The sequence below is a fragment of the Pelobates fuscus genome, chromosome 6, assembly GCF_036172605.1.
Source record: "Pelobates fuscus isolate aPelFus1 chromosome 6, aPelFus1.pri, whole genome shotgun sequence".
Taxonomy (NCBI): Eukaryota; Metazoa; Chordata; class Amphibia; order Anura; family Pelobatidae; genus Pelobates; species Pelobates fuscus.
This window is the reverse complement of record NC_086322.1, coordinates 142,917,653-142,941,795: the sequence shown is the minus strand read 5'-3', so window position 1 is coordinate 142,941,795 and position 24,143 is coordinate 142,917,653. Positions and strand designations below refer to the sequence as shown.

Here is a 24,143-nt window from a genome sequence, read left to right as displayed (position 1 = left end):
ACAAATATATATCATATATCAAAAACAACATATTTTTAAAAATATTAAATCATTTGAAAGGTTTATCCAAAAATGTTAAATCATTTAAAAAGTTAAGCCAAAAAAAAAAATTTAGGGCCAATGTTTGTACAAACAGTGAGAGTAACCTGCTCGAAAAATCATGCTGATAAAAGAAAATAATTTGTCCAGTCTATTGTAAAGTAAAAGTTTTTGACACTCGAGCATATTAAATAGATTTAAAAAAATATATTGTATTATAAACCTGCAAGACATCCATATTGGGGAGGGAAGTTTGTCTTTAGGATCCAAATCCACCTGCCATACTTTTCCATCCCAGTGTCCTTTTTTTCAGCTCAAACATTTTGATGTGCAAATGGGTTTAAGAGAATTTTCAGGCAACAAACTGTATATTCATAAAATAGTGAGTGTGTATGGAAATTATTTTATGTAAATACAATCATTTTCTATTTTCTAAACAACATATAGAATACATAAATAGATATAGGAAGATAATGAAGTCATATGAAGAGTAGCCATCCCCAAAACAAATTTATCTCTTTGGCTATGACATTTTAGGTGGCATACCTCTCAAACCAACTAGCCCATTACTTTTAGCCCATCATCCATCCACAGTAAGATGAGCTCACTATAATGCAGCAGAAGAGAGAAGCTGTTGCTGACAGGAGAGCACTGACATTTGTCAAACAACTCGAATGCAAACACAAACGAACAGACACAAACTCAAACACGAAATATTCTGAAAATAAGTACTAATTGTGTGTGGATGTAATTGAGCAAATTAGTCTGTTTTAAAGGAATTCTAGTGAAAGCAAGCAATGGTTTCTGTTAAATGACACACTTAAATGTTATGTTAAAAATTACAGCAATCCTTCACCGAATTTGACTGGCTACTTGGCAACCTATGGCTGATATATTTCTTTGAAAAAGTTAACTCATGTACCATTTAGTCAGGCCGGACATTCCATGCTGGGTTTACACTGACACGTTACAGGTGCAGAAGGTGTTTTTTTGATCCTCTTTAGGTTCTGGCGGCTCTTCAGAAGACTAATCTACACAGCATATGCTCAAACAGTGAATGGATTTAACATTTTGAAATTTAAAGAACATAGCCCTGGAAAGCTCCCTGCCAGCTCACAACGTAGTTAGTCTGCAAGCAGAGATATTATCACAGAGCACAAATAAGCAATACAATGCATTGTTAACAAAATGGGAGAAATTAAAAAAGAAAGAAAGATATGTTGCCTACTTTTACAGTTGAGAGGTTTTCCACAAAGCACTGTGCTCACATTTCTTAAAATGAAACCGGTTTAGTGCATATCTAGCCACTCTTAAAACAGGAAAAAGAATGCTACAATGACATCCTTCACTTAGTAACAGGTAAAATAAGGTTTCATCAAACCTCCATTTAGGGGTTAATACTTTATATTGTTGTTCTGAAGATAGAGAGGTGGTGCTTTTAATAAGGCTAACACTTTAAAAGCTATTCACTAAAGTTTAAATTTTGGGGAAATCAAAGTAAAAACTTGAAGTCACTGTAGTCAAACTAAAAAGGCGGACTCAGAGACTTTTGCCAGTTTGGCCTACAATTTAAAATTCCCTTTACATTCAGTTTGGATCAGAGAATCACTTGTGATGATGTTAGCTAAGCAGGAAGATCAGAGGCATCATCTGCAAACTTGAATACAAGTAAGATTTTACTATATATTCAGTGGTTTTAACACTATAGGGTCAGGAATACATGTTTGTGTTTCTGACCCTATAGTGCTCCTTTAAGTGACTCTAAAGGTAAGGCAAACCAGAATAAAGATTATATTGTACCTTGCTGGCTTCCTGTCCCGAAGCAAGTCTTCCAGACTTTTCTCATAGTGTTCCGCTACCACAACCAACCGCTCTAAAATGAAAGAGAGAGAGAAAAAAAAAAAAACACGAGATCAAACACATTTTACATTAATTAGTGCAGTTCTAATAAGTGTATAAGGAAACAAAATTAATATGAAATCAACCTGTGTAGACACATAATTCATCATCAGAGAGAGGTGAACAGGATTTAATAACCTCCAGGGTAAAATCTGAATAAAAGATTTAATGTTAGCCTTCAATGCCTTTAAAAATGTAAATCTCAATCCGTTATCTAGAAATACCTGTATGTTCCTTTGTTTAATACTCTTCAATGGTTCCTTCCCAAGTTGCTATGTACTGAATTTCTAGAATCACATTATTACTATCATTAAATGTTATTTTTATGGATCACAAATATATTCTGCAGCACTTTTAAACATTTTGTAGAATGGGTAGATTTATAATAAAACTGCAGCAAGAGGAATTAATGTCCATGTGCGCAAGAGCTTGCGGTCTAACAGGATATGTTCAAGCTAGATGGGATAAGGGCCCATTTAGAGCAAGACAACCTAATTGTAAAGTCCAAATAATGGGATGAGGTGATGGCCATATACCAAAGAAATAGGCAGGTCAGTGCCAAACATTAACTTAAATGAATCTTTAAAGTACGCTTTGTGTTAAGGCTCAATCTCCATGAGAAAGCTTTGTTACCCTAACTCACACAGAGTTTTTTGGGACACTGAAAAAATACGGTCCAATTAAACTTTTTACTAGAGGAATTCCTCCAGATACGACTCCAACAAGATGTACCTCACAGCAGCGGTGAGCATTGATTTAATATACGTTTGACAAAGCCCAGACACATTATATTTTAAAAGATCCCTCTGGCCATTGAAAGTATAAAGAATTTCTCACCATATATAGTTTTTATGTTTCCAAAAGAAAAAACAAGTTTACAAGCTATGTGTTTGTATGTGTTACTTTTGACAGAAGATCAGTTCTGCAAATAACCAGAGATACTAGAGCAGTATAGGCAAACAATGGTCCACTGATTCTTTGTAACTGCAAATCCTATGATACTCAGGCAGCCCCAAAGTCTATACATATACACACACACACACCTCTATAAAATGTATATTATTCAGCTACAGTATTAAAAACCATATGCCAATTACCCTTTACAATATTTGCTGGGGAACTTCTACACAGGAGAGACAGAGAGAGAGACACACAGAATACACAGTTCCCTGACAGACCCTTGAATGCTCTGATTGAGTTAAACAACAAATTTGAGGACCACTATAGTGCCAGAAAAACTTACTCGTTTTCCTGGCTCTATAGGGTCCTTGGGTCCCCCCACCCTCAGGACCCCCCTACAGCCGGGCTCTAGGGTGAGGAAGGGGTTAATCCCTTACCTTTTTTCTATCACTGGGCTCCCCCGGCGCTGGGTACTCTCCTCCTCCTTTCCCTGTCATCGGCTGAATGCGCATGCGCGGCATGAGCCGTGCGCACATTCAGCCAGTCTGATAGGAAAGCATTCAGCCAGTCTCATAGGAAAGCTGGCGTCTTCTCACTGTGAAAATCACAGTGAGAAGCACAGAAGCACCTCTAGCAGCATATTAACCCATATGTAAACATAGCAGGTTGTCTGAAACTGCTATGTTTACTGCAAAAAGGGTTAAACCTAGCTGGACCTGGCACCCAGACCACTTCATTAAGCTGAAGTGGTCTGGGTGCCTATAGTGGTCCTTTAAGGTGAGAAAGTATAAGTAAATCTATTTCAAACTATCGGGTTGAGATTTCAATTTATTTTATGAAGATCTGGGCTTATATTACACAATTCCTACAAAGAAAACTCACCACAGAGATCTAACATTACCATTACAATTGGTCTGTAGCCAGATGCCACAACTTGCCCTGATATTGCTCTTGTGATCTAATTCACAGACCTCTTACGGTAATAATGCAAAACAGTCAAATAAAAATGTGAAATGGATAACAAAACAAAATTAAGTATCGGTTGGAAAACAATCTGTGCTTATAAACAGTGTGGGCTTTATTTTTTTATTTATTTTTTTGCAGTGCATAGTGAGTTAACATCCGTGCGTGAGGTACCCCAACGGCAATCCTCTCGCAATGTTGAGACACATGTAACAATGGGGTAGTTGAGAATACATGCACTATTTTTTGTTTAAGCAGGTAGGTTATTAATACTTGAGTAAATACGTATGCATAGTAACACAAAATAGCTGTAACTGTTATATTAGAGTACTTAACGCAGTCCTGGAATCAGGATTATATAAACATGCTTGGAGTACACATGTAAACTAGGTTTCCAACATAGGTTTGCTGAGGGTTTACGATCTAGACATGTATATAGGCAGATTAGATTATTAAGACAAGTGTGGCGAGTCTGACACAAAATAGGCTATAGTAAATGCTCTGTATTGTGGGGGTTAAGGGTATTCACAGCATGGCATTTAAGCAAGGCTTAAGTAGTAGGCCTAGGTGAAAGGCTTGTGGAGTAGGGCATGTGTGACAGTCCGCCCTCTGAGTTAATTAAAGTTGAGCAGAACTCAGGAGCATAGGGGTATAAGAGCATAAACATTACATTTGCCATAACTACATTCAGAGTCTATATGAGGCAAGGGGTGGGTGACTCTTCTACGGCTTCCAGGGTCCCAGTCAGCCCACGCCTGCGGGAGGTGTACCACAGTCCCGTTCCGGTGCCTTTGTGTCGGCGGGAGTCTCCTGCGTCATCTGGTAAGTTTGCGGCAGGCTCTGGGTTTCGAGCCGGTGAGGAAACTCCGCTTGCGGTGTCCCAATCCTGGGCTGTCGTAGATGTCCGCTGATGACTAGGAGCAATGTGGGTGGCTGCATACCTCGGCTCCTCTTGGCTGTCAGGCTGGTGGAGGTGCTGGGATCCAAGGCTTTCGGGTAGGTTCCTGGTTCGTTGTCGGTGCCTCACCCCCTGTGTGTGCTTGTGGCTCTTACTGGTTGACGGGGGTTTAAGTGGTCCGTTCGAGTGGGGCTGTAGTGTTGTTGTTTGGGCTCCACAAGTCAGAGTTGGGTGTTTGATGCCCCTTTGTCTTTTCCATTTAACTGCCCGGCCTTCTGGACGGTCAGATATCGGGGTAGCCTGCGCTGCTTCCCGCTTGTACTTGTGCAGGTGAGTGTGTGGCTTGGTTCCCAGCTCGGCCTCTGGGTCTGCAGGGAACAGAAGGGCCTCTAGCTTCTCCCAGAAAATCTGGAAGGTCCTGTTCAGCCGATGCTCGACCTCTGGAAGCTCGCTTTGAGAGCTAGGGAAGCACGCCGCCCCCGCCATTTTGAGTGCCTGGTCATCGCTTGTGGCAGTCCCCTGTGTCACCTCGACATTCGTGCCGGGCTGTTTCAGGGTCTCCCTAGGGTGGACCGGGATAACCCCCGCCGGTCCATAGGGGGGGGGAACGGGGGTCTTGGTGCCTCCTGTCAGCCGCCGGAGCCAGAAGGGGAGCGGCCGTCTCCCTCACGCCAGCCATATGTGTAGGCCTCACGGGAAGGGCCGGAGTAGTAAGCCGGGGTCGTCGGTTAAGTGGCATCGAACCGATCAGATCCCGTTTTGGCTTTCTAAATCTGTTTAGTGCTGCAGAGCAGGAGCCGTATGAGTTTGCATCCTCTGCTCTCAGCGGTCAGGCCCTGCCCCCCGTGGGCTTTATTTTTAATGTACTTAGCTTCATTTATCCATAGTGAATCATATGCCACTTCGTAATAAATAATATTATTTCTTTATGGTTTTCTGATAGAGGATAAAGGATTTTTTTTAAATTGATTCATTTTGGAGCGCTCTAAGTTGAGATAATACAGTTCTAAAATCTCTAAATTATCTTAATTAGAGCTGGTATGCTTTATGCTCTGCATATAAAAGTATATATACTGTTACACACTTAAGTGTTGTACCCCAACACACAACTTAACCCCTTAAGGACACATGACGTGTGTGACACGTCATGATTCCCTTTTATTCAAGAAGTTTGGTCCTTAAGGGGTTAAAATTGTAAACCAAAAAGTATAAACAGAAGTGGAGCTGTGTTTAAAGTTAAATGTCTTTTCCATATAGAGTAAACAAATTGCAGGAAAATATGTATTTTGTTCTTAAAAATCATGTTAAAGGAAAATTATTATGCTAGGAAAACAAAGGTTTTTTTCCCGCGGTGCAGACCCTTCTGTCACTTAGCTTATTCCAGAGCCGATGTCCCTCGACACTGGTTCAGGCTCCTCCTCCGCCAAGGTGAGCCTGGGGGAGGGGCAACACCTAATGCCCATCCATGCAATCGCATTAGGACTTCCACCATACAAAAGCATTGTATAATGCTTTCCTATGGGGTTTTGGGTGACGCTGGATGTCCTCATAGCACAGCATGAGGACGTCCAGCGTAAGTTAGGGGACCAACCACCTGGATGTCCCTCTAGCGACGGAATTAACCCTGCAAGGTAATTATTGCAGTTTCAACAGCAGAGTTAAGTGGCCTGGGATACTGCACCCAGACCATTTCAATGAGCTTAAGTGGTCTGGCTGCCAACAGTGTCCCTTTAATAAAGAAAAATAAAAATCTATTGAGGTACTAGAGGAACTTCCTGGGGTGTGCAGCACTGCCATTCAGTGTCTTCACTCTCTGCATGAAGATACTGAACTTTCCTCATAGAGGTGCCCTGATTCAATACATCTCTATGAGGAGATGCTGATTGGCCAGGGCTGTGTTTGGCTTGTTATGGCTCTGCCTCCTTGACAGTCTCAGCCAATCCAATGCGTTCCTATGTGAAAGCATTATGATTAGCTCAGGTCACCATTTCTGATGTCAACCAAGCAGGCAGATCAGGGGCAGAGCCAGCAGCAGACTGGAATCAAAAGTAAGATTTTACTATATTTAGAAGGTTAAGGGGGGGCTAGATGGTGTTTTAACACTGTAGGGTCAGGACAGTGGCGGAACTACCGTGGTCACAGGGGTCGCAGCTGCGACCGAGCCCGTCACTCCGGTGCCCGCCGACATGTGTTGCGGTCGGAAGGATAAGAGGGTGTCAGAGTGGGAACTCTGACTCCAATCAGGCTGAGCCACCACTGGTCCTGACGGAAGTCACCCTCCTGCATCTAAAAGGTAGGAAACAGGAGGGTGACTAAAATATTTTGTATATGTGTGTTTGTGTGTGTATGTATGTATGCAATTATGTGTGTCTATGTCTGTCTGTGTGTCTGTCTTTGTATGTATGTGTCTGTATGTATGTGTGTGTGTCTGGATGTGTGTCTGTATATATGTGTCTCTGCGTGTGTATATATGTGTGTATCTGCATGTGTGTGGGGAGGGGGGTAACTTATGGGAGGAGGAGGGTAGACTTATGGGCGGGTGAAGACGTTTGGGCGGGGGGATCCAGGGCAATTTTTGTCAATGACCCCGTGGTTTCTAGTTCCTTTAACAGATGCAACAACTCTCACCAAAGCCATCCACACAGTGGAAGGATATGCAAGCTTGCCTGGAAGATGTGCCACCATCTAGCCTGAGACAAATCTTATTGAGTCATATTATTTATTCAGTAAGTATATACAGCACCAACCACTGCATGTCATTGTTGAGTTTTCAAATTTCAATATGCACAATTATTTGACAATCTTTGAGAGCCTCACATGTAATTGTGGTTTCATTTACTTTTTAATTTAAAATTTTGTCATTTTTTTTTATTACTTTTTAATACAATTAATTATTGTTTTTCATGCTAACATATAAACTTTATTTTTTTTTTACGTTTTTTTTTTTCCATTACTGAAAATTCGGCAAAACGAATAAAATTGAATAAACGTATAACCATCCCAAAAAAATGATATCTTGTGATTATCCAGTTGTTGTCAGACTGGAGTCACCATCGTACTTAGCCAGAAAGTGAGTTTCAGATGCAGACACAAATTTAACACTGTATCGGGATCTAAAGTTGAGGTTTACATGATTATGATCAACTTGATTTGGCTAAGGAAAGAATGGAGAGAAACAGTTTATATGTAACTAAGAAATAAAGCTTCAGGAGCATGACTACATATAATGATTAAACACACCAACAAGGCTCAGTGCTTCTACCTAATGCTCCTGTCGCAGTAAAATCCAAGCACGCTGTAAAAAAGGGAGGCACAGCCAGGAGTTTGTTTAATGGGTTTTGTTGCTATGATATACACGTCTGGTCTTATGTGAAAGCAGAGAGCATCTGTAATGATCAATATCACATCTTCTGTCTGAATTGTACGTTTAAATCCGACATACTGTACATCTGCACTAAAACAGTATTTATTGCTGGGCTATGGAAACACTCCTCTTCCCCTATTATTACTTTTAAACAGCTCATAATTTTAAGCCTTTTAAGGCAGAGACAACACAGCACATGCAGTAAGAGAGCAAGTGTTTCTGAGCTGATCATGTCAAGATGCAATTCGAGAGCTAACCAGTAATGCTTAAAGCAATGCACAAGTTCCTGCACACACACACAACAAAAATATTTAACCCCAGTAATGCCAGAGGAAGGAGCGGGACTTAAACATTTTACAAACAACATTCACGGACTACACATGCAAACACACATCATTCCAAGAGTTGACAGATCTGAATGGACAACATTTTGATGAGAACCGAAATGTCAGACATGTACAGACATGGTTGGTTTCACATCACTGGCCTTTTTTGATCACAACCCATGCTTTGGTTTTAAGTGAAGTGTGTTCATAAAGGTTCTTCATTACAAAGAGTTCATGCAGATATACAGGATCAAGTCTGCAACATGGTGTCTATGTGTTAATTGTAATATTCAACATGGCATTATGAAATTTGTTTAGAAATTCTGTGTCCAAGATGGACATTTTCCCAGGTCACAAGAAACAAGGTGCACAGTGTAGGATATGTAATGATAATGGATGCTCGAACACCTAAGTGTGAACCCCTAACACCACTTTAGGATAAACATAAATTATACATACAGTAGCTGGAGCATTCAGAACATCTATAAAATAATAAAAAAAAAATGATACAAGAAATAGTGCAATCTTTAATGTAAGGTACTATACAATAAGATAGCATGGCAATACTCACAAGCCTGGAGCCAAATCAAGACATATGGCTCCCATGGGTAGTGCAGAAGGACTCTTGTCTTTCTTTCTTGTCCTGACTCTTCCTCAGGTACTCTGGGTGGTGCTGTTAGTGAATGATCCAGACAGCTCTTTTAAAATAAAAGGTCTTTATTCCATAAAATAAAATAAATGGTGAAATAGATAAAAAAAAATGTCCAATATAATGTCCAATAGAACAAATATAAGTCTCTGGCATGTGCCTGTTGTTCTGAAACACGTTTCGCCCTATAACCAGGGCTTCCTCAGTCGTAGAATATTCCTCGGTTCTCTGGCGTTCTTTAAATCTTCCGGGTGTCATTTCCTGTTCTGTTGAACTCATCGTGCGCTCCACTCCATGCCCCCGGAACTGCTCAGTCACAAGAGTCATACTGAGGGAGTCAGGACAAGAAAGAAAGACAAGAATGACAGGGACATCATATTAAGAGTCCATTTGCACTACCCATGCAAGCCATATGTCTTGATTTGGCTCCAAGCTTGTTAGTGTTGCCATCCTATCTTATTGTATATAGTACATTACATATTGCACTATTTCTTGTATCTTTTTTATCATCTTATAGATACTCCGAATGCTCCACCTACTGTATGTATAATTTATTTTCCTAGGTCTGACTTGTTATACATAGATGTAAATTTTAAAATATAACACACACACACACACTGATATTTCACATCAATCTGTATGTAAATGTAAAAGAGTGACATATATCAGCTACTTAAAGCAATAAAAGAGGAATCCTCTACAGTCCACAGCATGGATGGCACTGGTGTTCTTCGTTTACAACTGCAAAACAGTGAAATTAGGGTCTGACAGTATTGAACAAAAGTATTAAACCAGAAAAGGTTAACTTGACATTAGTTTCCAAGTATGCCCTGTGGTTTAGATCTTTTCATTAAAGAAACACAATAGTCACCTAAACAACTTTAGCTTAATAAAGCCGTTTTTGTGTGTAGATCATTCCTCTCAGGTTTCACTGCTAAATGCACTGCCATTTAGGAGTTAAATCACTTTGTTTCTGTTTATGCAGTGATTGCCACACCTCCCTTGGCTCTGATTTACACAGCCTGCATGAAAAAACTGGTTTCACTTTCAATCAGATGTAATTTACCTTAAATAATTGTATCTCTTTCTCTGTAAATTGAACTTTAATCACATACAGGAGGCTCTTGCGGGGTCTAGCAAGCTATTAACATAGCAGGGGATAAGAAAATCTAAATTAAACAGAACTTGCAATAAAGGAAGGATAATCTTTAGATGACTCTTTACAGGAAGTGTTTAGGAAGGCTGTGCAAGTCACAGGCAGGGAGGTGTGACTAGGGTTAATAAATAAATGGGTTTAACTCCTAAATGGCAGAGAATTGAGAAGTGAGACTGCAGAGGCATGTTCTATACACTAACACAGTTGTTTTGGTGACTATAGTGTTTAACCCCTTAAGGACAGAGCTTCAGAAGCTTGACTTACGCTTAATGACACAAGCAATTTTTGCATTTTCTTGCTGTTTGCGTTCAACTGCAATTTGCATCTCTCTCATTTATTGCACCGACGCATATTATATACCGTTTTTTAAAGGACAGAAAGGGCTTTAATTTGATATAATATATATATATATATATATATATATATATATATATATATATATAAATGCTTACTTATTATAAAAAAAAATACAGAAAAATGCAAAAAAAAGAAAAATATTGTTTTTTTTTTTTACAGTTTTTGCAATCATAATGTGTGCATAATTAGTGCAGGTTAAGGAAAGTAATTAAAAATAAATTCATTTATTTGTTCTGATTTACAGAATATATAATGTGTCTAGGATTTTAAGTTTTTTTTGGTAGTTACAGGTCACAAAGAACAAGGAGTAAAATAAAATTTTAATGTGGAGCGATTTTAGAATTTGGTATGTTTGTCTTGTAAGCCTAATAGCCATAAAATAAAACAAAATTGCCACACAAAAGTATATATTTATATAAAGTAGACATCACAGGCTATTTACCTAAGGTTGTTTTGACACTTTCTACGTAGCCATTTTACCGCCAACCTCTGCTAAATATTGGAGTAAAATTGTGTTTTTTGGGGGTTTTCGCACACAAACGTATAACAAAGAACTTCTCATGTGTATTTTGTAAAGTTGGTGTGTGCTATTCCTGTACAAAGTTTTATTATGTGTTCAGTTACTTCTGCTGAGTACAACGGTACCCCCATTGTATGTCTTTGGCACTATTTCGTGAAGCTACAGTGCCATATAGGAGACCTGTCCTTTTCAGTATTCACAGTAGAATTTTGAGAGACGGATTTAATGAGCCTATGCTTCCATTTGGGGTACTATAACAGTTTGACTGTTCAAAAACCCCCACAAAGGCCTACCATTTGTAAAAGTAGACACTCCAGGGTATCTCATAAGGTGCATATTGTGCCTTAACATGCCCCCATTTTTTTACCATTACATGCCAAAGTATGTGGTAAAAAATAATTTTGGGCATTTTTTACATACGGATTGCATTTTTGCTGGGCATTTTGTATATTTCATATGTGCCACTAAGTTCAAACCCCCCAAATTATGCTCAGCTAAGTCTTCTGAGTAAAAGGACACCCCCATTGTATGTCTATGGCACTATTTCGTGAAGCTACAGTGCCATACAGGAGACCTGTCCTTTTCAGTATTCACAGTAGAATTTTGAGAGACGGATTTAATGAGCCTATGCTTCCATTTGGGGTATTATAACAGTTTGACTGTTCAAAAAAAAACCACAAAGGCCTACCATTTGTAAAAGTAGACACTCCAGGGTATATCATAAGGTGCATATTGTGCCTTAGCATGCCCCCATTTCTCACCAATATATGCCAAAGTATGTGGTAAAAAATAATTTTGTGCATTTTTTGACATACGGATTGCATTTTTGCTGGGCATTTTGTATATTTCATATGTGCCACTAAGTTCAAAACCTCCAAATTATGCTCAGCTAAGTCTTCTGAGTAAAAAGACATCCCCAATGAATGTCTTTGGCACTATTTTGTGAAGCTACAGTGGCATATTGGAGACCGAACCATATCAGTTTTTACAGAACTTTGAATTTTGACGCTGGGCCTATGTCCAATTTCCAAGCATCTTCGTAAGTTTTAAATTCAAACTACCCCACAAAGGCCTACCATTTCTTAAAGTAGACACCCCAGGGTATTTCAAAAGGCATATTTTGAACCTTAGCGTGGGATAATTTTTCCGCTAGCTTGTACCAGGTGTAGTGGTAATAAGCGTTTTTTCTGCCTTTTTGACACACAAAGTGAGTTTGCACAGTATATTTTGCAAACCTTATGTGTGCTACGACTGTATAATACTTCATATGTTGCTCAGCTATGTCAGCTGAGTATAAAAATACCCCCGTATGTACCTTTGCCAGGTATATGTGGACATCAGAGGGGCACATTTGGGACATAGTCATTCCAGTTTTTTTCAAACTTTAAATTTTTACGCTGTGCCCATGTCCCATTTTAGAGTATTTTACCAGGCTATATAATTCAAACTACCCCACAAAGGCATACCATTTCTTAAAGAAGACATCCCAGGGTATTTCAAAAGGCATATTTTGAACCTTAGTGTGGGATCATTTTTCCGCTAGCTTGTACCAGGTGTAGTGGTAATAAGCGTTTTTTCTGCCTTTTTGACACACAAAGTGAGTTTGCACAGTATATTTTGCAAACCTTATGTGTACCACCACTCTATAATACTTTATATGTTGCTCAGCTATGTCGGCTGAGTACAAAAATACCCCCGTATGTACCTTTGCCAGGTATATGTGGACATCGGAGGGGCACATTTGGGAGACAGCCATTCCATTTTTTTTCAAATTTTGAATTTTTACGCTGTGCCCATGTCCAATTTTAGAGTATTTTACCAGGCTATATAATCCAAATACCCCATAAAGCCATACCATTTCTTAAAGAAGACATCCCAGGGTATTTCAAAAGGCATATTTTGAACCTTAGCGTGGGATCATTTTTCCGCTAGCTTGTACCAGGTGTAGTGGTAATGAGCGTTATTAAATTAATTTTTTAACTTTTTAAAACTTTTTAAAACTATTTTTTAAACTTTTGTTTTGCTTATTCATTTTTTTAAAGGACCACTCTAGGCACCCAGACGACTTCAGCTTAATGAAGTGGTCTGGGTGCCAGGTACCTCTAGGATTAACCCTTTTTTTTATAAACATAGCAGTTTCAGAGAAACTGCTATGTTTATAATGAGGGTTAATCCAGCCTCCAAATCCTCTAGTGGCTGTCTCACTGACAGCCGCTAGAGGCGCTTGCGTGATTCTCACTGTGAAAATCACAGTGAGAGTACGCAAGCGTCCATAGGAAAGCATTATGAATGCTTTCCTATGCGAACGGCTGAATGCGAGCGTGGCTCCTGCCGCGCATGCGCATTCAGCCGATGACGTCGCGATCAAGATGGAGAGGAGGAGGAAAGCTCCCCGCCCGGCGCTGGAAAAAGAGGTAAGTTTAACCCCTTCCTCTCTCCAGAGCCCGGCGGGAGGGGGTCCCTGAGGGTGGGGGCACCCTCAGGGTACTCTAGTGCCAGGAAAACGAGTATGTTTTCCTGGCACTAGAGTGGTCCTTTAAAGTTTCCTAAACTTTCGTAAAGCTTTTTTTTTACAGATTTAACATTTTTCTAAGCTTTTTCTTTTACCGTTAACCCCTAACTAGCAGTAAGCAGCACTAACAGTAAATTCCCCATTTTCCCATAACTCCCACCCACCCCAGCTAGCAAAATATTTAATTATACAATATTTAAATTAGTTAATTCAATTAATTTAACCCCTGAGGGTTAAAAAATAAATAAAAGTTAATCGTCAGGGGTTAAAAAAATAAATTAGATCACAGTATAATCAGGGGAGGGGGGATGACGTAGGACGTGGGACGGCGCACGGAGGCACGCCGCGTCTCGCGGGTTTTTTTCCTTGGCCGGAAGATGGGAGACACTGAGCAGAGCGGGGCGTTGTGAGGGAAGACGCCTGATTTGCTTCCCGCTGCGGTTGGCGGTACTGGGCGAAGCGGTGTTGCTGAGCGGTTGCTGAGCGGTCGAGAGAGAAGACAGGTCCCAAACGCTTATTTTTCTAAGTGAAAAACTAATTCCGTCCGCCCAGTGACTGCTGGAAAAGAGTGATGGGAGTGATGGGAGTGACCCCCCAGGACACTTAAACGGAGAAGTGGATAAGTATACCGGCTGGTTTGCTATATATATATGCTACATGTATGCTATATCCACGTATTAGCTAACAGAGCTTATATATCACCCAGTCACTCAGTCACTAAGTGAACATTAAGGTCCATATTCAGGTTTTATACCCTACTACGTATTACTATTTACTACTATTGCACTACTATCGCAGTAATTGATATCCTTATCTTCCTTTAATCATTTACTAAGAACTATTAAGATTTAAAGGAAACCTTACTGAGAAAAAAATATAGGAACATAAAACAAAAAAAAAAAAATATAAAAAAAAAAATATATAAAAAAAAAAAAAAAAAAATAGAGAAAGAAATAGAACGCTAATAGAAAGAGAAAGTGAAAGAGAAGGGAAAGAGAGGAGGAATAAATGGCCTCAAAAAAAAACTCAGAAGGTAAACAGAATTTAAAAAGAACTGCTAAAAAACAAGAACCAGCTATAGAAAGGAGGACTTCAGGTTTTTTCTCTCCCCAATTAAACAAGGGGAGTAGTACTAAATCTATACAAGAAGAATCAATACCTATATTGGACCCCAAAGAGACTGAGATAGACAAAACTTTGTCAGACAGCTCATGGGAAGAAAACGTATCTATCACTGCCGGTTATTTATCCAAATGCCTGGAGATCCAATTTGAGAAAATAAAAGAAGAAATAAACCGGCAGTCTAGAGAAATAAAAAATGAGATTCTAAATATAGGAAGAAGAGTGGTATTGTTAGAAGAGAAGACGGACCAAATAAATATACAACAAAAAAACAATACGGATAATATAAATAAATTGGATGAAACTCTAGAGACCCTGAAAAAGAAGATTACGGATTTAGAAGATAGATCTAGAAGACAAACCTCCGAATTAGGGGGATCCCGGAGACTGTTGTAAATGCAAATCTAGAAGACTATTGTGTAGAGTTTTTTTTGTTTCTGGGGGTTAATTCAGATAACGGCACAAGCGGCATTGAAAGATGTCATAGAATTTATAAACCTGGTAACGTACCAGAACAAGCCCCGAGAGACACAATTATTTGCCTACAATCATTCCGTTTCAAGACGCAAATTATGAAGGCAATGACAACAAAAGACCTGAAGGGGTCAATTTTCCATCAAATTAAGATTTTTCAAGATCTCTCATACCAGACCAGACTTCAAAGGAAATTTTTTACCAATCAGACAGAGGTCCTTAGAAAAAATGCAATTAAATATGCCTGGGGATTTCCGACACGTATAAACCTAACACATAATAACCAAAGACTGACCTTTGATAAACCGCAGAAATTAGAACAATGGCTACTAGAAGGGAATTTAAAATAAGTTATTGCACAAGGTATTTTTTTTTTTTTTTTTTTTTTTCCCCTCGCACATATATAACACAACATAAAACAAATAAATTAGGATTAAAGCTACACTAGAGGCCATAGAAATGTAAAGAGTGGTCCTACACTATTAAGCTAAATCTCTCCTGAAAACTAAGAAAAATGGGGGAAAGAAGTGATAAAGGGAAGAAAAGAGAAGGGAAAAGAGGGAGAAAAAAGGGGGAGAAAAAAAAAAAAAAGGGGAAAAAACTAAAATAGATAAAAGAACAGGAGTGTTTATATTAACCACAATAATAATAAGTAAATACACGATATATTAGAGGTAATTTGATAGAAAGATTATGACACAAAATAAAGGTAATACCTTGGATTTAAAGGTATATTAAAATATAAAATACACTAAATACACTAAAAACAATTTTTTGGGTTTAATTAAAAGGCTATTTAGATCAAATAAAGGGAGAAAGAAAGATAAAGAAAGAAAAAAACTAATGAAATGGGAATAAATATCAGAAGTAACTTTATAGAAATATTTTGATATAAAATAAATGCAAATAAATGTAATATTTGAGAAACAAAGATATATTAAAATTCTAAACTTACACTAAAATTTAACGAAAGAGCTATTTTGGCAAAACAAGAAACAAAAAAATAAGAAAAAAAAAAGTATGAAATGGGAATAATTATTTTTTTATTTTTTTTTTTTTTCCCTTCTGGTATTATTTTTATCCACTACACCCGTCCGGCCAAGGAGAAACTCTAGCTCGCAGATCTCGACACTTTTTCTTTTCTGCGAGCATAGAGTATGGGGACATTTTCGACGTCACTGATTAGAGAGTCGGTGTCGTTTTTGGATTGTTGTTTTCTCTCCCTGTGTTTTTGGCAGGGCTTCCCCCCGAAGGCTATGGGAGGCCTAGGTAGGGAGGAACACAAGGGAGGGAATAGATACATAGTTTTTTGCCTAGTAAAAGGCAGACATTGTACGTTTTATGTTGTGTTTTATATGTTTGTTAGTACAGATGGTGAACTTATCAGTCCTCGAAGGAAAAGAAATAGGATACATAAAATAAAATGAGGCTAGCGACGATTAATGCACAGGGGATAAACTCACAATTTAAAAGATATACAATCCTTGAGTTTCTCAAAAAAGAACAAATCCAGATTGCAGCCCTACAGGAAACCCACTGGAGAACACAAGATAAAAACAATCTTAAATCTAAATTTTTTCCTACTATAATTAGTGCCTCTATGAGCCAAAAAAAGAAAAGAGGAGTAGCCTTCTTATTTTCTAGGAATATATCATTAAAAATTATATACCAAGAAATTGATTTGGAAGGCAGATACATTATATTAGTAGCAGAAATTAATAATCAAAAATATACGTTAGTGAACATATACGCACCAAATCAATCACAAATTGCATTTATTAAAAAAGTACTTAATAAAACTGAACGCGTGAAAATGGGCCGAGTTATGGTTATGGGAGATTTTAACTGCGTACCCGATATTGAGATAGACCGAAGTTCTAAAACAAAAACCAGTAACTATGGAAACTTGAAGATGACTGCTAAAAAATTTTCAGAATTAATTAAACAAGCCCAACTTTTAGATTATTGGAGGATATTTCATACGAAGGAAAAGGATTTTTCCTGTTTCTCAAAAGCTTTCTGCTCATATTCTAGAATTGATCTCTTTTTGGGGGACAGAAACTTAGCGAGCCAAATTAAAAAGGTTTTTATAATAGCCACTACATGGTCAGATCATAATCCGGTCATCCTAGATATAAAAGAACAACATCAAAGAACAAGAGCTGACTGGAAAATGAAAGACTGGTTACTTAAAAATGAAGACAATCTTAAACAAATCAAAGATACAACAGATTATTTTTTCAAAGAAAACAGAAACAAAGATGTCTCTCCAGCAATGACTTGGTGTGCTTATAAATCAGTAATAAGGGGCCTTTTTATAAGCTTAGCAGCAAAAGAGAATAAATTAAATAAAAAAAAGGCAAATTTAGCTGAATTGTACATAAAACTAGACAATTTACTTGAACAAAATAAAAATAAACCATCTCGGAGTATTACTAATGAAATTATAGACACTGAAAAATTCATTAATGAACACCTTATGACAAAGGCTAATAATGCGTTGCATTACTTAAAACAGAAATGGTACTACACCGGAAATAGAGCAGAAAAACTAATGACGAACAGAATAAAAAAAGAAAAATCGAAAAGAATCATCACCAAAATTATTGATAATGGAGAGACTATCTTGAGACCTGAAAAAATAGCAGAAGCCTTCAAAAATTACTATCAAGATCTATACAATATTAAAGATCCTACTGAAACGGCGAACATTAGTGCATTTCTCGAGAACATAAAGAGTCCAAAAATTTCACAAATACAACTGCAGGAGCTTAATAAAACTTTTCAAGAAGAAGAACTGATTTTCTGTATCAACAAATTAAAAAAGAATAAATCCTCTGGTCCAGATGGATTTGATAACCTTTTTTACAAATTGTTAGGAAATAATATTAAAACGGACCTAATTGAAGTTTTCAATTCCTTTGTTACACCTAATAGCATTCCGGCAGAATTGTTACAAGCAAATATAGTGCCTATACTTAAACAAGAAAAGGATGCAGAGAAGATAAAGAATTATCGTCCAATCTCATTGTTGAATACCGACATTAAAATATACTCTGCTATGATAGCAGAACGTTTAAAAAAAATTATATCAGAAATAATAAACAGAGACCAAGTCGGGTTTGTCCCGGAGAGGTCTTCAACCCATAACATCAGAAGATTGATTGACATATTGGATTCCGCTTGGACCACTGGAACTCCCATGTTGACCCTGTCCTTAGATGCTGAGAAAGCATTCGACAGGGTCAACTGGGAGCTCATGAGACAAACACTACAGCGATTTGGATTGGAGGGAAGACTTCTTGAGAACATTTTTGCCCTATACACTGGCCCAACAGCAAGAATAAAGGGGAATGGCTTTAGCTCAGAGTGGTTCCCATTATCTAATGGAACACGACAGGGGTGTCCGCTATCCCCCTTACTCTATATAATCTCATTAGAACCTTTGGCATCTGCCATTAGACAAGAAGAAAACATCTCGGGTTTTGACCATAGGAAAGAAAACATAAAAATAAACCTTTACGCAGATGATGTGATCATAACTTTAGAAAATCCGTTACAATCAATAACACAGCTCATGACAACTATAGAAAAGTTTTCACAGGTTTCTGGCTACAGATTAAATACAGACAAATCAACTATTTTGGCGAGTAATGTAAATATGGAAGAAAAAAAAGAGATAAAAAAGAGGTTTGACTTTACTTGGATTGAAAAATCATTTAATTATTTGGGAATTAACATCTGTACAGATCCAAGCAAAATTGTTGAGATTAATTTCCTCCCATTACTTCTAAAAATGAACAAGCTATTAAAAGATTGGAGAAATCTGGAATTCTCCTGGTGGGGCCGTATAAATATAGTTAAATCCTATATTCTACCAAAGTGGTTATACCTATTCAGAATGCTTCCTTTGAAGGTACCCGACAGCTGGCTATCACTTATTCAACAATCCTTCTCTAAATTTATATGGCAATCAAAGAAACCTAGGCTGGCAAGAAAATTCTTGGCGATTAAACAAGCAAATGGAGGAGTAGGACTTGCGCTGATACAACAATATTATCAAGCGAGTACTCTCTCTCATTGCATTATCTCACAACATACAGAGTCTAAACATGAGAGATGGTATGCAATAGAAAAAAAAATGTCATATAATAAAGACCTGTCTACCCTTTTTTGGTTGACGCAAAAAAAGAAAGATAACTGCCAACCATGTTCTGAAAGTATAGTGTTACTAAATATTGGAGAAGCATGGAACAAAATAAGAAAAAATATGGGTCTTAACAATCGTATCATTAACACTTTACCAATTCTAATTTTGGAAAACAATATAGAAGATCTAAATTTAAAAAATTGGGCCAAAGCAGGTATTCAAAATATAGAAGACCTAATGATTGGATCAAATCTTAAATCATTTGAACAATTAAGTACAGAATTCGCTCTTCCAGAAAAAGAAAAATATAACTTCATAAGGATTAACAGTTACTTAAGCAAAGTACTAGATAAAGAACATTCAGAAGTTAAATGTAAGTTATGTCATCTGCTGAAAGCGAATGACACGAAAAATCTATTAAAAAAGTGTAATTCGATACTAAGACTCGAGGAAGAAGATCTTATTTTTCCGGCCATTGAGAAATGGGAGAAAGATTTGAAAATAAAGAAAAAATTGGAAAAAAGCGACTGGAAAAAAGCTTGGGTGTCTGTGGTTAAACATATTAAATGCTTAAATTTAGTTGAGTTACATTTTAAGATTATAAATAGACTGTACCTGGTCCCAAGTCGCATGAATAAAATGGATCATAACATATCAGCTATTTGCTGGCGGTGTGATAGTGCGACGGGAGACATGTTACATATCTGGTGGAGCTGTCCCTTGATAATAGAATTTTGGAAAATGTTTATAGGCAAAATCCAAGAAATAATCGATACTAAAATACCCTTGTCTCCAGAATTATTTATACTACACTTAAATCTTAGCCAATATAATATGGATTTTCAATACTTTCTTACTCATGCGCTAATAGCGGCAAAGATCTCTATAGCTAGAAGATGGAGAACTAATAGTATACCAAATTGGGAAACCATAAAAAATCAGTTAATCTTTCAGCTAAAAATGGAAAGCGGCTTAAATATAAATCTAAAAAAAAAAAAAAAGATGGATATAGATATATGGCTAAATAAGCTGTGCGCATTCTAATTTGATAAAGAAAATAGGAGAAAAAGAAAAGGGAAGGGAAAAAGGGGGAAAAAAAAATGAAAAGAAAGGAAAAAGAAAAGAAAAGAAAATAAGAATAAATGCTAAGATAATCAGCTAGTTACTCTAATTATTACTATGGGAACATTTCTGAGGACCTTTGTCACCATCTATATGTTTGTATTGTATTGTCTTTATGTTTTTTGTTTTTGATAATGTGAAATATTAATGATGACTTAGTACCATAGTCCGAACTATATGAACGGCAGCAGAAAATCATCGGCAGGTACTGTCTGAAATAAAAAAAAAAAAAAAAAAAATAGATCACAGTATAATACTGTGATCTGTATTTTGATCACTGTAGGCAGTGATAGACTGGCAGGGAAGGGGTTAATTTTTATTTGGACTGGGTAAAGGGTTTATTTATTTTTTAATTTTTTACTTAAACGTTATTAAAACTTTTTTTTACTTAATTTTTAAACTTTTTAAAGCTTATTTTAAAACTTTTTTAACGTTAACCCCTAGTTAGCCTAACACTAAATCCCCCAATTCCCCACTAACTTCCACCCTCCCCAGCTAGCTAAATTTATAATTTGAAAATATTTAAATTAATTAATAAAATAAATTTAACCCCTGAGGGTTAAAAAAAAAAAGAATTAACCCTCAGGGGTTAAAATAAAAATCAGATCATATTAAAATGTAATCCCTGCCAATTGATCACTGTAGTCAGTGATCAATTGGCAGGGAAGGGGTTAATTTTTTATTAAAATGGTAAAGGGGGGGGGTAAAGGAGGGTGGGATTTTAAACAAACTTTATTTTTTTTTCCACCAGGGGGCAGGATCAGCACTGATCCATCTCCCTGCACTTCACACTGAACCCGGAAGTGCAGGGAGGCGGAAGGTAAGTATACAGAGCACATGTGCCCGCTCTGGCATGCTGTCAGAGCGGGCACATGTACTGGGACAGCCCGATCCGGTGCTCCCGGTCTGCCTCTAATACAGAGGCAGACCGGAGCACCATTAACCCCACGATCGCCGCGATTGCGGCGATCTGGGGTTAATTTTACTGCGTGACGGACAAGGTCCGTCATCCGTTGTTAAGGGTATCCCCTGGATGACGGACCTCGTCCGTCACCCGTCGTGAAGTGGTTAATCATGATCCTGGGTGTCTAAACACAGACTAAACAAATAAATACATTTTAAAAAAAAATAGAAGAAAAAATATGCTTTTTTTTAATTTTAATTTAAATCAGACCTTATTTCTTTTATGAAAACATTTTTGTAGAAAAAAAAATCTGTCCAAAGATAGTTTTTTATTTAAGTTATATTATAGCCCACATGTTATTAATGGATCGCTATAAGGTCAGGAACACAAACATGTCTTTCTGACCCTGTACTGTTAAAACCACCATGTAGCCCCCCTGGGCCCCTCATGCCTCCATAAATATAGCAAAATCTTACTGTATTGAAGCCAGAAGCTGTAACTCTACACGCTCTTTGCCTAAAACAAAAAACAAGCAGTCTGCTGACATCATCAGAAGTGGTAGCCTGATCCAATCACAGTGCTTTCCCATAGGATTGGCTGAGACTGACAAAGACAGATCAGGGGCAGAGCAAGCATGAGCCACATTTGATGTTTACTTGTGTTATTGTCCTGGAATTGGCTTTTAGAGTTCTTTCCACTTGCCCATTGAGTTCTTGCCCTCTTGCTCTTATTGGCCACGAGGAGGAAGAAATTATATAATGGAAGGCTTGGCCTGAAGTTGTGGGAGGGGCTTACGGACCTTTAAAAGGCAATCCCCCCTTCCCTACCCTACCGTGTTTGGTCTGACGAGCTGCTGTGTCACAGACTGCCATTTCCACTGCTCAGATCACTCAGGTATCCTGCTCTCCAGTATTTAGGTTCATCGTAGTATCAAGCTACTGCAACTAAGGCTTCATTGCTGCAGCTTGCTTCTTAGACGGTTACCTGGTCCCAGAAGCTCCGACTAAATTCCGTCTCGGTGGGCAAGCAGTCGCACCAGCGCCTTACAGCGACGTCAGTACGGTTTGATATATTTTTCATTTACATTTTATAATATCGGTTGCGCATTGTCTCGTGGTTCAGCGACAGTAAGCAAGCCTACTTTCACGATAGTTTCCCAAGCCTACACAGATCGCAGGATTAGGCAGTATAACAGGCGCGGAGTCTCTATGGCTGTATAGAGCCTCTGTATCCCACGTTATCATTCGCATTACTCGGCGGGGTTTTTTTCGTTCTGCTTCCAATGCACCCTAATTGAACCCGCCGGTGGGTCCCAAGCTAAGGCCGGTCACGTGGCACTGTTACTCTATACGAAGTTCCCATGGTCTCACACGGACAGATTAGCCGGTTTGCTTGTGGCCCTCTAGGTTCAGAACTAGGTATTACTTTTAATAGGTGCAGGATGAGGGTTGTTTTACAGGTACTTTAATCTATGTTTAGAATATACTCCTGGTTATGCATTTTCATCAAATTGGTTATAAATTGAGTTAGGCTTTTCTGGAGGCCCTGTATGAATCTGCATGTAATTTTTCTTTTCTGCACTGAGAAGTTTGGTATTTATATTACTTATATAATTATATGGTGTGGTGTCAAAATGATGGTTTTCAGTAGACTCAGGTTTCCTATAGGTATTGTATCCGTGCAGGGTTCAGATGTTTATATTTCTTGCGCTCTTTCCGAACCACGGACGGGTAACATGTTTTTGTATATCTAAGGTCTCTGGGCTTTTTGCGCAGTCACTCTTGGGAAGTCTACGGTTTTCACAAGCTCTGTGTCATGTTTTACAGATTGCAAGGTGTCCTAGTGCCAGCTGTGTATGCATAAGTACCGGTATTTATCATTCATTTAACTATTTAAGCATTCCAGGTGTAGGTCTTTTTAATGAATGTCTTATATCTCCTGTTTTTTGCTATGTATTATGTACGGCCATCACAGCCACTAGCATGTTCAGCCACTGTGGCATTCTAGAGCCCTCTGTTCCGGTTTTGATTCTGTCTTCCAAAACCTCTTTTTATTGGGCTCAGTGCGTATGTATTATATGATGTTTTATAAGTGTTTATATACAGTTTCTGTTCTTTTCACCATTTTATAAACTAGAAGATTATTCGTAACTGTCGGGTTCTCTACCATTTCATCACCAACATGTCTTAGCTACATACACAAACTCCACAACCATTCTCCGATTCACATCCTACCTTCACCCGCATTAATCCCAACACAGCCCGCACAGCCACCCTGAAACTCAGGATCACTATGCCTTTACGTGTGTCTGTAAATCTCTTAAAGGGACACAAGTACCAAAACAACTTAAGCCTAACAAAGGAGTTTTGGTGTAAAGATCATGCCCCTGCTCAAATCTCAGCCATTTAGGTAAATCATTTTGTTTATGCACGCCTTGTCACGTCTCCCTGCCTTCCTAAACACTTCACGTCAAGAGACACCTAATGTTTAAACTTCCTTATTGCATATTTTGTTTCATTTAGAATTTCTTGTCTCTTGCGCTGTTAATAGTTTACTAGACCCTACCTTAGCCTCCTGTGTTTGATTAATGTTCAATTTACAGAGCAGGATATAAAAACTTCTAAAGCAAGTTAATATACCATACATCACAAAGATACATGATGTGTTCAGTGTAAAATATAAAGATTTACTAATTTCTGCTCCGTTCCAGCACCGCCATCTTCACAGACTTACAGCTTTCCAAGGGTTCTCCAGGAGCTCTAATACAACTCGTTGGGAGGCAGGAAAG

At 38.1% G+C, this 24,143-nt stretch overlaps 1 protein-coding gene across 2 annotated transcripts in view; it reads right to left on the bottom strand.

Annotated features, from left to right (window-relative positions):
* The window catches only part of TBCK (TBC1 domain containing kinase), a 252,372-nt gene that overhangs the window by 206,547 nt on the left and 21,682 nt on the right, over nucleotides 1-24,143 (bottom strand). For both annotated transcript variants that reach the window (XM_063458388.1, XM_063458389.1), the window contains exon 3: nucleotides 1,840-1,912. In XM_063458388.1, coding sequence (XP_063314458.1) covers nucleotides 1,840-1,912 — 73 coding nt within the window. The remainder of the gene's footprint in view (nucleotides 1-1,839; nucleotides 1,913-24,143) is intronic.